This window comes from Paramormyrops kingsleyae, chromosome 5 (assembly GCF_048594095.1).
Source record: "Paramormyrops kingsleyae isolate MSU_618 chromosome 5, PKINGS_0.4, whole genome shotgun sequence".
Lineage (NCBI taxonomy): Eukaryota > Metazoa > Chordata > Actinopteri > Osteoglossiformes > Mormyridae > Paramormyrops > Paramormyrops kingsleyae.
Genome location: NC_132801.1, coordinates 36,487,731 through 36,501,885, shown reverse-complemented (window position 1 = coordinate 36,501,885; position 14,155 = coordinate 36,487,731). Strand labels below are relative to the sequence as shown.

The 14,155-nt window shown below is 40.3% G+C and overlaps 1 protein-coding gene across 1 annotated transcript in view; it reads left to right on the top strand.

Moving 5' to 3' along the window:
- LOC111839462 (integrin alpha-M-like) overlaps positions 1-14,155 on the top strand; it is a 93,081-nt gene that overhangs the window by 55,199 nt on the left and 23,727 nt on the right. The window contains exons 9-17 of the mRNA XM_072712687.1: positions 961-1,111; positions 1,370-1,440; positions 1,562-1,670; positions 9,063-9,202; positions 10,155-10,301; positions 10,420-10,629; positions 10,964-11,094; positions 12,135-12,277; positions 12,566-12,729. Of these exons, the coding sequence (XP_072568788.1) occupies positions 961-1,111; positions 1,370-1,440; positions 1,562-1,670; positions 9,063-9,202; positions 10,155-10,301; positions 10,420-10,629; positions 10,964-11,094; positions 12,135-12,277; positions 12,566-12,729 (1,266 nt within the window). The remainder of the gene's footprint in view (positions 1-960; positions 1,112-1,369; positions 1,441-1,561; positions 1,671-9,062; positions 9,203-10,154; positions 10,302-10,419; positions 10,630-10,963; positions 11,095-12,134; positions 12,278-12,565; positions 12,730-14,155) is intronic.

Genomic DNA, 14,155 nt, shown 5'->3' with positions numbered 1-14,155 from the left:
ACAGGTGGCTGCCCTTCGCGGACAGCTTGCTCTACAAAGAGCAAGTTGAGGGATGTATAAAAAAGAATTTCCCCACAGGGACAATAAAGGAAAATAAGAGTCATTATGTTTAAGATAATGCATATGAACCATGGAATTTATTTATTCACATCGCTCAATAGACTCAAAAAATTAAAATGATGAATCAATTGCAAGGCAAATTTCTTTACAATTCCAGCTAATAAAGATTTTGTATCAGACCCGGGCAGAACACCAGAGACGGGACCCAGAATGCGGGAGATAACGGGTTTATTAATAAACTGAAAGCTGGAAAGTCCAAAGGGCAAGGCGAGAGACGTAGTCGGGGATGTAGCGAAGAGGTCGAATGTCGGGGTGGTCAATCCTACACAGGCACGCCGGACAGGGGGATGGGCAGGACAGGAGGCAGGAACAGGCAGGATGCAAGATGACAAGAGATGCGGGACAGGCGGGCGAGGAAGACAGGGCAGGAGAGAGAGCAGGAGACAGAGACAGAAGACAATAAACTGCTCAGCAAGGCACATTAAAATAATGGCAACAATACTTCGCAAGGAATGCTGGTCAGGACCACCCTTTTAAAACTGTGAGGGGCGGTCCATCTCCATGTTGCTTCTGCTGTGGGGCGTGGTCCCAGACCCCGATGTGACATTTTGGTTATATTATTCAGGTTAAGAGCATTGTTGGTTAATAACAAAATAAGATATAATTTCTGAAAAATCTGCAATTATTTTCCTGTAACAATTTGCTCTTTTGCTAGTAGTACTCTGACCTTTTGATATTATCTATTATCGCTGCAGGTAAAGAATTATTAAATATAATTACGCTTGATGACATATAATTACACAAACATTATTAGCTTGATTCATATTGATACCCATATATATTTAATGAAGTCATTGCAACTTATAATAAACCTATTATTTTCTGTCTTGGTGGCCACAGGTTGGTAGGGCTTTCCATTATTCCAGTGCACTACAGGAGTTGGAAACTATTGCCTCCAATCCCATTCAAAATCATTTGTTTCGGGTGAATGACTTCCAAGCTTTGGATAACCTTAGGGGCTCACTAGAGAAAAGTATCTTTTCTATTGAAGGTATTGTAATTCTCTGTGTTTCATGTTTATAATGTCACATCATTTGCTTTCAATTTGCCATTATCTTTTCATTTATCCCCATTTCAATACATTCATTGATGTATTTAGTAATTCACAGTACTGTCTGTATTTCCTGGATTTCAAACAAATAAGTTGATATCATCATTAACACTGTTATCATTAGCAGTAGTAGCAGCAACAGTAACAGCAATATTAAACATGTACAAATTGAACTGATCCATCACCCTTTCTTTTTAGGGACATCATCAGGAGAATCTTTTAGGATGGAATTAGGTCAAGAGGGGTTTAGCTCAGCTTTCATGCCCACGGTACACATCCTTTCTCTAAAGCCCTATTACCTGCTTCAGTTTTTTTTCTGGTACATTAAGTTGAGAATGTATTTGTTATTGCAGCTGCATTGCTGTTGTTGCTGTTTTCTTGTTTGTTCAGGGAAAAGTCCTGTTAGGTGCCGTTGGGGCATTTAACTGGAAGGGAAGTTACCTGATGGGAGAGGATGTTTTCGACAGCAGTGTCAGTGTGGAGAATGACAGTTACACAGGTACAACATCCCTGCGTACAAATAATATTTGTACATTGGTTATCCATCACGTCTAACATAGAGACAGAAGTGCAGGCTGATTGTATTTTACCAACAAAAATCACAACAAATGTTGCCTGAAACCTAAAATGTTTGTCAAACTCATTATGTAGACACTTACCTGTCTTGTTTTCAGACAAATATGTTGCAGATTAAACACAGAAAAATGCATTAATATTACGGTTCATTGACCCAAAGGCTATTTGATTCGATTATGATCATAAAGAGAACAGTTTGATGCGCTGGAAATCTTTAATTCTATCACAATTCAATTTGACTAATCAATTATTTCATAGTTTTGATAACATTAATTCAAACCTTATTTTACCTTCACTTAAATTTCACAAATATTACCATGGAAACTTAATTAACTATGTTACCCCACCCAGATTGAGGAGTCCAGGGTCCTCACCCTGGAGCAAGGTGTCATGCTCCGATCGTCCGCTCCTCTCGTGTGCCATGCCCCCTCATTAACCCCATGTGGATTCCCCGTGTTTACCAGCTGTTCCCGATTGTTGTCGATTAGTCCATTATATTTAGTCCGCGTTTCCGTTTGTTTCCCCAGTCCGGTCATTGTAATGTCGATCTGTGTGTTGCCTACTCCTTCGCGTTTTGTCGCTCATTTAACCCCATATTCCCCTTATCCTACGTCTCCTCGCCTCTGCTTCCCTGGTCATTGTGTGACACAAGGCCTTGGGGGGGGGGGGGGAGGTGGGGTAACAGAGGTAAGAGTCTGGTGGCCAGATCTCCACCCATGAGGCCCGGCCGGGTATAGCCCGAAAGGAACAACTTGGGTCAGCCCTCCTGTGGGCCCACCACCTGCAGTGGGAGCCGTGGAGGCCTGGTGTGATGTAGATTGGGTGACAGTAAAACGTAGGGGCCTCAGACTAATCATTGGCTACCAAATCTGGCTCTTGGCAAATGAAATGTAACCTCTCTAGTGGGAAAAGAGCCAGAGCTGGTACAGGGGGGTAATGACTACTGACTATACTGTATATAGTTGAACTCACCTTAACTCACAACTCAGGCTCTGCAATCAAACTCCTAGAGAGAGCCTGGACTCTATTCTACTCTGGAATTGCCCTTGGCAAGAGACTCCCTGGTTCGTTGACTGTACATTGGTGTTCACCCCAGTGAACCAGAGGTTCGCCTCTGGTTCTTTGACTTCGAGTTGGGGGACTTTGTGCATATGTGCTGAACACCAGCTCAGAGAATTTGGCCTTCTTGGAGACCTTGGAAGGCGCCCCTTTTGGGGACTCCATTGTTCTGCTGGGGAACTTTAATGCTAATGTGGGTAATGACAGTGAAACCTGGAAGGGTGTCATTGGGAGGAATGGCCGGCCTGATCTGAACCTGATCTGAAAGCGGTGATAAGTTGGTGGACTTCTGTGCTAACCAGTTTGTCCATAACAAAACCCATGTTCAAATATTAGTGTTCATAAGTACACCTTGCACCAAAGTATCCTAGACTGCAGTTCAATGATCAATTTTGTAATCATTACGTCCACATGTTTTGGACACTCAGGTGAAGAGAGGAACTGAGCAATCAACTAGTCACCACTAAGTGGTGAGTTGGATCTGATGGCAGGGGAAGATGCCAGATAGACCTACGCATAGTCAGGGTTTGCTGGGAACATATGGTGGAGGCCTCTGTCTGGGAGATCTTTAACTCACACCACTAGCAAAACTACTCTTACATCCCAAGGGAGTCAGAATGGACTATGTTCTGGGATTCCATTGCTGAGGCAGCTATGTGGAGCTGTGGCCATAAGGCTGTTGGTGCCTCTCATGGTGGCAATCCCCGAACCCAGTGGTGGACAGCAGCAGCAAAGGGAGCTGTCAGGTTGAAGAAGGAGGTCTTCCAAGCTTGGTTAGCTTGTGGGACACCTGAAGCATCTGACAGGTACTGGTAGGCTAAGCAGAAAGTGGGTTTAGCAGTTGCTGAAGCAATAACTCGGTTGTGGGAGGATTTTGGTGAGGCCATGGAGAAGGACTTTCAGTCAGCCTCAAAAAGATTCTGCCAAACCATCAGGTGATTCAGGAGGGGGGAGCGAGGCTTTATCCATTCTGTTTAAAGCAGAGAGGGAGAACTCACATTCTCCGGGGCTCTGAGGGTAAATGAGATTCGCCATGCCTTCTTGAAAGCTCTTGATGTTGTTGGGCTGTCTTGGCTGTTACGCCTCTTCAACATTGTATGGAGGTTAGGGACAGTGCCTTTGGATTGGCAGACAGGTGGTGATCCCAATCTTTCATAAAGGGGACAGAAGATGTGTTCCAACTTCAGGGGGAATCACACTCCTCAGCCTCCCTGGGAAGGTCTACGCCGGGGTACTGGCGAGAAGGGTCCACCCATTGGTCGAATCTCAGTTCCAGGTGGAACAATGTGGATTCCATCCTTGTCCGGAGCACTGGACCTGCTCCTCACTCTCTCAAGGATTCTGGAGGGTTCGTGGGAGATTGCTCAAGCACTCTACATGTATTTTGTAGACATGAGAAAGGAATACGATTGTGTCCCTTGGGGGTGTGGAGGGGGTCCTTTGACGGGTGCTTCAGAAGTATGGGGTATGGGATTCGTTGCTACAGGCCATCAACTGCCTATATAAAAAGAGGGAGAGTTTGGTCCACATTGCCAGCAGTAAGTCAGACTCATTCCCAGTGGGTGTTGGACTCTGTCAGGGCTGTCCTTTGTCACCGATTCTGTTCATAACTTTTTTGGACAGAATTTCTCGGTGTAGTCAAGGAGTGAAGGGGGTCTGGTTCAATGGCCTCAGGATCGCGTCGTTGCTTTTTTGCAGATCATGCGGTCCTGTTGGCTTCGTTGGGCTGTGACCTGCAGCATGCACTGGGGTGGTTTGCAGTGGTGTGAATCAGGATCAGCACTGCCAAATCTGAGGCCATGGTTCTCAACCAAAAAAGGGTGCATTTCCTTCTTCTGGTGGGGGATGAGTTCCTGCCTCAGGTGAAGGACTTTATGTGTCTCAGGATCTTGTTCACGAGTAAGGGAAGAAGGGAGCGGGAGATCAATAGGCAGATCAGTGCAGCGTTTGCAGTAATGCAGACACTGTACCATACTGTTGTTGTAAAGAGGGATCGGAGACGGAAGGCAAAGCTTTTGATTTACCAGTTCATCTACGTTCCTACCCTTTTCATTAGTCATGAGCTTTGGGTAGTAACCAAAATAATGATGTTGTGGGTACAAGGAGCAGAAATTAGTTTTCTCCACAGGGTGTCTGGGGTCAGCATTAGAGATAGGGTGAGGAGCTCAGACATTCGGGAGGGGCTTAAAGTAGAGCTACTGCTCCTCTGCACCAAAAGGAGCCTGCCAACCTGCGGACTAAATATAATGGACTAATCAAGCATGTACAACCAGGAGGAGGCCCCGGGGCAGACCGAGAATATACTAGAGAGATTCTCTCTTGGCTGGCCTGGGAAACATCTTGATATTCCCATGGTGGAGCTCGATGAGGTGGCTGGTGAGAGGTATTGGAGTAGGGTGACCACCTAATCCATGTCAGGAGGGACACTATGAGCTACTTCAGCTTTTACGAACTACTTTAAAGCTGAAAGGGTTCTGTGCTCTGCTAAAATGTTTGGTTAGTTCCTAGATTAAAAGACTCATCCAGCTGTTTCGCATTAACATTACTGACACATATGCATGATTATAGGAGACTGACCAATCAGCATACGGCAAGAACCCAGTGCTTAAGTGAAATCCTGGTCCTTTTAATTGAAATGTATGAAATGGTAGTTTACAAATCCTGTTGTAGCTCATAGTGTCCCTCCTGACATGGATTAGGTGGTCACCCTATATTGGAGGTCTGTGCATCCCTGCGACCTGATCCCGGATAAGAGGCAGATGGATGGATGGGCTTGATTAGGCCTACACTCTATTAATGAAATACAAAGAAAGTAGAATCTCATAGTATTACTTTTTATAATTGTTCTTAAACAGGGTGAACAAGCCAGTGTAAAACTACACAGCAAATTCAGGTCTTTGGAATAAACTCCTGATGAGTCAAAATCAACTCAATCTAAGTGTACATGTGTGACCATCAAATATACTTCAATACTGAGTTAGAATAACTCTGTTTTTGGAGTTGATCTTTTACTTCCTTTTCAGAGTTAAAGTTGAACTCTTCCTGATGTTAAAATACTAATCCTACACAGAGTAAATTGTAACTCTAAAACTTAGTTAATTGTAATAATAACTATTTATTTACCAGTTTTAAAAGCCAACACTTCAAATATATGTAAGCCTTTTTAGGCATATTATTTAAGACGTTAATTTATATAAAAAATAAATACACTGAGCACCATGTACTTTTCTACACTTTTTTTTATTTAACAAATCCATACTGATTGAATACCTTTTCAAAATGAAGTACCGTCTTTAAACAGTGTCACAGCAGCAAAACATTCCCATTCAAAATGTTATGGCATGTTATGTTATGGCACTGCATGGGCAAATAACAATGAGCAAAAACATTTACAATGCTTACTCAACAATACTTCAGATAATACAACACTTTGACACAACATAAAACTGTGAATCACACCCATATAACATTTGCGCATCAAAACATTTCAAATGTCTTAATCTCTCTCTTTCTGTAACCAGCATCTTTCGGGGTCTGACTTCACTCACCAGAAAAGCATGAAAATGGTCATGAAAACAACTTTACCATTGTGCAAGATTACTGAAGTTATTTTGCTGAAAACTAACATGTCTTCATCAATGCCTGTGCAAACAAACAGTCCAACCCGATACTCAGCTCCATTACATTTTACCCAATTTGTGAGGCTGACAGTGACTTGTGTATCAACATGAAGATATGCCGTTAAATCTTCTGTAAAATTCAGTGTTTCAAGTAAACACATTTTGACTGGACCAGACTCAACTGCTTTTAAAGTCAAGCATTCCCAGTGATACGCTACTGCAAACTGGTGTTTATTTGCAAGTGATACAGTCAAATTCTTGAAGTTCGTCACACAATCTTTAAAAAACAAGCACACAAATTACAAAATTATTACCATTTCTTTAGGATTCGCTTAATACAAAACATAAACCCACCGGCAAAAAGAAAATCAGAAAATGAAGCTTCTTGCAGCTTCACATACTTCTTTGTTCTTCCGCGTTGTACCTTTATCAACATTTTGATCACCTAGGATAATGGGAAAATATAATTTAAAGTAATAGCTAATGGTCAAAAACAAACGGATGTATCATACAAGTGCTTAAATCCTAAACATGCGCGTTCGTTCGGCGTCGCCTGCAACTTTTACTTGACGTAAATTTCTGCCGAAATGTATGAACGTGAATGTAACGTTATATTGAAGTCAAATCAAGCGTCCTTACCAAACGTAACTTTAATGCGTAGGGCACTCAAAGCTCATTTTTTTTGTAAAAGAAAAATTTAACTGTCAAACACTCTTGTGAAAAGGGCCTTATAGAGTCATGCACCAGAAAAATAAAAATAAACTCTCTCACCTCGTAAGAACTCCTTTCCGTTTCTTCCTATCCGTTGCTCAGAACAGTTTGAAGATGAAAAATCTTTGACAGAAACACGGTGAATAAAAGACACGTAGCTAACGTTGTGTCCGACAAAACTAGCGCCAAAAAAAGAAGCGCCAAACCATCTACATCAGGAGCACACATGCGCCACAATCATCACCGAACTTTAACCCCAAAGCTCGAAACAACCAATAATGTTAAACCATCAACTTAAATATGTTTTAGTGACAAATACCGACATTTTAAAAATAGTGTTTGACAAATTACCTCAAGAGCTGCACCGACCACTGTGCTGAAACTGCTGAGAACCAAAATCATTAACTCCAAGAGTAGTGTAAAACATGCCCACAAACACCTGATAATTTTAACTCTATAATATTACATGATATGGGAGTATTCCTCAACACAAATAGTAGTTAAAGTAAAAAAATCTAACTCCAATAAAGTAACCCTTTTACACTTTTTAACTTAACTCCAGATTTTACAACTCCAGCAATTTGCTGTGTAGCAAACGGTCAATTACTGAATTGCAAAAGAAAAAAAACCCACAAAGTGCTACATGATTAGGGGGGTGGGAGGGAGTGCCAGTGGTGAAACTTGCCAAGTTTACTGGGCCAGATTTGTGGAATGACGTTACATCATGCCTAATTCTGTGGAAAATGGGGAGGGAAAAAAAGCCCCACAAGTCAGATTTTAAAATGTTGCAGGTCGGTACTTTGAGGCCGATATTTAAACAATATATTGTGCATATCAAAGACTAACATTATTTTTTACTATGTTAGAGTCATTGTTAGAGACCATTGCCAGCAGAGTTAATAAAAAGAAACATTTTTTGTGCTACAAAAAGATAGTGGAGAGAGTATTCTGTGCTACAAAACAGGGGCGAGTTTCCCAAAAGCATCATTGCTCTCTATCGGTATTAATGAATCTTCCCCTGCCATCCTTTATCCTATTCACATGCCAGCACTGCAACTTTATGTGTCTACCTGCAGCATGTGAATGGAAGAGTGCAAATGCTAGAAGTAGAATATATGTATTATTTTAAAATACTAATTCAGAGTGTATGCACACGCATGGTCTTAAACTAGATATTCATCTGAGGTCCCAATGTATGTTTTTTTTGTATGATGTCATGGATCATGTTACAATGACAAGCTATCTCTATCCATTCACATAAGTCCAACTTTTATAATCATATGTGAGAAGCATTATTGCCATATTATTCACATACCCATGCCTCCTGCTTCAGAGAACAGGAACAGTAATTAACACTTATGATCCCTTTTGAGACGGACTTAACATGTGGTCTAGATGGAAAATGGGCCAGACATAAAACATAAGGGAAAAGCGAACCTAAATGTCCAGTCCAGGAAGAACACCAGCACAGAGCCATGAGATAATTAAATAGGACAGTTATTGAGAGAAAAGAGAAAGAAAATTAGAACTCAATATAAACAAACAAAAGAATGTACCTCAAAGAGAAGAGAGAAAACAATACTTACCTACCATCACAACCAGAACAAAATAAATGGTTAATCTACGATCAAAGGTAAAGTGCAGGTTAATTGGTTTTATGTTTTTTTATTTTATATTTTGTATTAATCATTTTTATATGAATATTTTTGGGTTGTGGAAGGAATCATCTGAGTTTCCATTATTTCTAATGGGAAAATTCATTTTGATATACGAGTGCTTTGGATCACAAGCACGTTTCCGGAACGAATTATGCTCGCAATCCGAGGTTTTACTGTGTTTGGATATCTAGGTCAGGTTTTCCAAATGGTCCCTTCCCTCATCATAACAGACATTTGTTTTTACAAAGTGTTCAACTCTTTTCTCAGGTTATTCAATGGCTGTTCCATTGTTCCGTGGCACAAACAACCAGAACACTGTCATTTTAGGAGCCCCGCGATATCAGCACAAAGGAGGAGTTATTATTATGATAAATAAAAGAGTACACAAGGTCCTTGAAGGCATGCAGGTTTGTCTTACATCTTACAGTAAGTCTTCTGTACTCATGTAATAATTTCATTCTCAGTTCTGACCTTATGAAATGCTGAAGTGATGTTACAGAGGAAACCATTAGGAATATACAATGTATAGAGTTATGTTAATCAGACACTCTACTCACTCGGCATGTGTTAATCTAGTGTCTGCATCTGGATAATGCAATCAACTTAAAAAATACAGGCAAATATCTATGGTTTCGCAGGTGCAGTGGAATATCTTCCATGACAGAGTGCTTCATGTGGACTGGAATTATGGGAAATGTCTTCGGTGGTTTTATACTGCACCATGAAAATAATCAAAAAACAGTTAAAAATATATAATAAATTAATACTAATGGAATCAAATATCCATAAATCACACATAATATTGTAGAACTATAACAATGATGCAGTATAATAATAGTCTTCAATATTGTAATGATTTTTGCTAAGCATTAACAGGTCTCACAAAGAAATGTTCTTACTAGTATCAGTAAGAACAAGAATAATTTGGCCTCCCAGATTAGACACTTTCATCTGAAAATGATTTCATGATTATGTTAGAACCTGTTCCTGAGGTGACTCTCACCTCCCCACCAGACTATTATTCTATATCTATTTATATTATTCTATATCTATTTATTGATAGTTGTCACTGTTTCACTGTTTTTGCTGCTGCTGTATGATGTATTGTTTATGAACATATTGCACATTGTATATAATCCTTTCTGTCTGCCCCCCTGTTTCACACTGTCCTGTGTTTTGTGCTTTATGTATTGGGAAAAGCCTCCCCATATTATGACAGTTGTGTGTTGCACTGTGGTTCAGGGGGAATACTATTTATGGGAATACTTGACTTGATAGAAATTAAAAAACATTTGCAGCTGAACACCCTGTGATGCAAGATATAATTATACATTTTAAAAAACTGTTCTCTCCTCTCAGATTGGTTCATATTTTGGCGCTGAGGTCTGTGTGGTGGATTTGAATTCGGATTCCAGTACTGACCTATTACTCATATCGGCTCCAATGTACATAAATACTGACAGAGACAGTGAAGGACAAGTGACTGTCTGTTCCCTGCAGGATGCGGTAAAGACACATTCTGTTGTGCAGCATTTCCAGTACATTTATTATGGAAAGTTTTGTTTTGCTGTGTTAATGTAAGCAGCCCACTGTCATGTAAAATATCTTCTCCTATATATTTAAGCTGCGCGTAGGTGCATCTTGTACAGAGCAGCCACTGATGGGGGAAGCAGGGATGAGGGGAAGGTTTGGAGCTTCCCTCGCTGCCCTCGCTGACCTGAATGGGGATGGAATAGCTGAGGTGGCTGTAGGAGCCCCTTTGGAAAACGATGGCAAGGGTGGCCTGTACATTTTCTCTGGTGCACAAACAGGAATAAATCCCACGTACTCACAGGTGAGAGAAGCTGCGGGGGAGACTGCAGGTACAGAAAATGAGCAGGAAGAGAAAATATTCTTACTTGTAACTAGCACATAATTTGTTAGCTTTGTCATTATTAAGGACTGTGAGAAAATGATTTCTTTGCCACATGGCTCACTTGTTGGGAATGTGAATTTCACAGGCCCATTATATCATAGCTATCCTGTTACTTTAATGTGAAGAGTCAGACCATATGAAGATAGACATGCACAATTTCTCAGAAATTCCGACCGTGTTGTGTGTCTTTCCCTCGTGAATGCTTACTCTTCCATCTTTGGTCACTGTTGACTTTCCCTATGTCCACCTGCAGAGAATCCCGGGCTCCACAATACATCCAGGCCTCAAATACTTTGGCCAGTCTATTAGTGGTACTGTGGACCAGAGCAGAGACATGCTGCCTGATCTGGCTGTTGGATCCAGGGGGAAGGTCCTGCTGTTACGGTATTGCTGGAACTACGGGATGCAAATTTGTTTTTTGTTGGAATTTATTACTGTCATTCCATATGACTTTAGCAGAGAAATATATGAATATAATGAATAAAAATGAGCAATATATGTAGGAAATAGAACTATACTCACATTGTAATAATGAATTTCTGTTCTTCATAAAGTTACTAATATCTTTTTGGATGGATATAAGAATATAGCTTTGGTTCCCAAACCTGTCATAGGGGGCAGCCCAGCCATTCCATGTATTTGTTAAATTTCACCACTGGCTCACCTAATTAAACAAATGAAATAATTCTTTGCTGATTAGTTGAACACAGTATGGTAGAGGTCAAGCCAAGAAGTTAATGGGTATATTGAATGGTTACTGCACATATTGGGGTGATTTTAGTAGAGGTTTTGAAATAGCTAAGATGACACACTCTGACAGATATAATATCATAGTTTTACACCTCCATAAAAATCATTTAATCATTCTTTGACTGCCTACTGTAGGACTCTTGGACAGTAAAATCCATGTATATAATAAAATCCACCCCACAACAAAAGACAGTGAAGTTAGAACATGCCCCTACTCTGTAGACTTTGCTAATAATGGTCACCTAAACCACTATTGAAACAAGCATAAACATTCATTCTGCAGTTAATGCATCCTGGTAGCTAATGCCTGTTGAAGTTCACTGTTAGCTAGCTAACTAAAGGAGTTAATTTCCCCTAATAAAAGTAGTGGATGCTGTTATGTTTCACATTGACTAGCACCAAAAACTACTGAATTTCTTGCACTGCCAACGCCACGCTCCACCCTGATTGATGGAGCATATTCCATGCATGATTGAGTGACAGAAACCAAAAATGCCTACACCATGTTGACAACTTCACAGTGTGGCACTTAATGGGGCACTTTGGTATAATAAAATGATATAATAAAAAAGTTAAATTTAGCCTTTATATATTAATTTAATCACCTACATATGTAAATATATGCAACTAAATAATACAAGAGTATTCATGTGTCCTCATCTTTGTTACTCTAGGACCAGACCTGTGGTGTTGGTGACAGTGAGAATGACCTACAATCCGCGCACAATCCCAGCTGACAACTCTGACTGCAGCAAACACCTATCTTACACTGCAAGAGTGTGTTTCTCCATGGTGAGCCGTACTCGGGGCCAAACAGGTGAGCACTCGTTATGTTTTTGATATTCAGAAACACAAATTTATTAGCATAGCATTGTGACCCTGTCTTTGTGTAATTTTACCCCAAATGCTAAGGATTAATTGCCTATAGTGTATGAGTGTGAGTGTGTGCATCAGTATAATGCACAGGCATCCCATTGAGAGTGAACCCCAGCATTGCACCCTCTGTTGCTGGGACATCCTCATGCCCCACCCATCCCATCCATCGCTTGGTGGTTAGAAGATGTGTGGATTTACATTATAACTGTTCATTTCATGTTGTTTACAGGAAATCTGGAAGCACAGCTTAATTATACCTTGACTCTTGACGCCTTTCGAAGTGCTTTGCGGTCTCGTGCCTTTTTTGGTCCTTCCCAACCATCCCTGACCAGAATGCTTACCATAAGAGGAACTTCCCAAGATAAGTGTGAAGACCATCAGTTATCAATACAAGTAAGTACATTGTTTTATATAATTCTGTTTTATTTATTTTTTTGATATCACATAATGGGGTCGATTCTCCCATGCGTTTAATGCACCTTTTTCACTCATCATGGATGGCACTGTGTATACCATTGCGCTCAGGCTAGACCCAGTGCACAACCACTAGGCAGATATTGTGAAGGTATGTACAAAATAAGTACGTAGAATGGGAATGACTTGTGACTGTTTTTATGTAATGTGCTTTGTGACAGGAAGGGGAGGGGATAAATGTTATATTAAAGAGCATACAAGGAAATCGGTTGGTCTGTGCGCTTTCTGTTCTGCAAAGTTCATGTGACAGCCCCATTTTAGTACACCTTTAGTGTGCCCTCTACTGGCTTTCGTGCTCTGCCACTGGGTGGCACATAAATAAGTATGTTCCAATGACACATGCATTTCATTGTATTACACTTTAAATCGCTTTATTTGGTAACACTTTACAATACTAGTACACAAATAAGCATATATTGTTGAACTTATGCCATGATGAGTAATGCATTTACTAATGATTAGAACATTGGTAAATACTGAAGCATATATGTTAATTACCTAACCAATATTTAAATAAGCATTAGTAAGTGGCATTGTTGATTACTAATGCATTCCTAACTCACTTTAATAATTAAGTATTTATTAATAGCGTACAATGTACAGGATCTGGCTTCTGGGTCCCCACCCATAGTTACTTTGCCCCCCCCCCCCCAGAGGTTTCAATAACTAAATAAATAACTAGGAAATAAAGTCAGAAGATAGTTGCTGTTTTATCCAAAGTCAGTGTGAAGACAAGAGCTCTATTAATTAATAATTACCTTCAACAATTTCAAGCCTCTTTTCTTTAAGGGTAGAGAGCAGCTTGGATGCTAGTATGTTCAATTCAGCATGCTACCTGATACTCAGCCCAGAGCAGATCCACATGCCAGCTATATGGAATCAAGCAAAGCAGCTGGACTGAAGTCTGGGACTTGTGGACAATTTTGAGTAGTTCCTTTCAAAAATTCCTGCTTTAAGGTGAACAAACTCTAGTCAACATTACACAATGGAACTGTTACACGGACAACGGCATCCCTGGATTCTTGTAGACACACACATGATCTGGATTTGGTGCAATCTCATGTTCCATATTATATATATATATATATATATATATATATATATATATATATATATATATATATATATATATATTAGGGGTGGAGCCGAACCCGAATACGGTATTCGGAAAGGCACAAATAACGTGTTTTTAACGAATACTTATTTCAAACAAACACTTAAAAAATATTTGTATTCGGGAACAAGAAAAACTTTATATCAAAAAGCTGCGTTTCCTCATGAGACCGCAGTGCATGCCCGGGTGAGTGAGTGAGCTAGTGAGTGAGTGACGTTCAGGAGTCGGGGG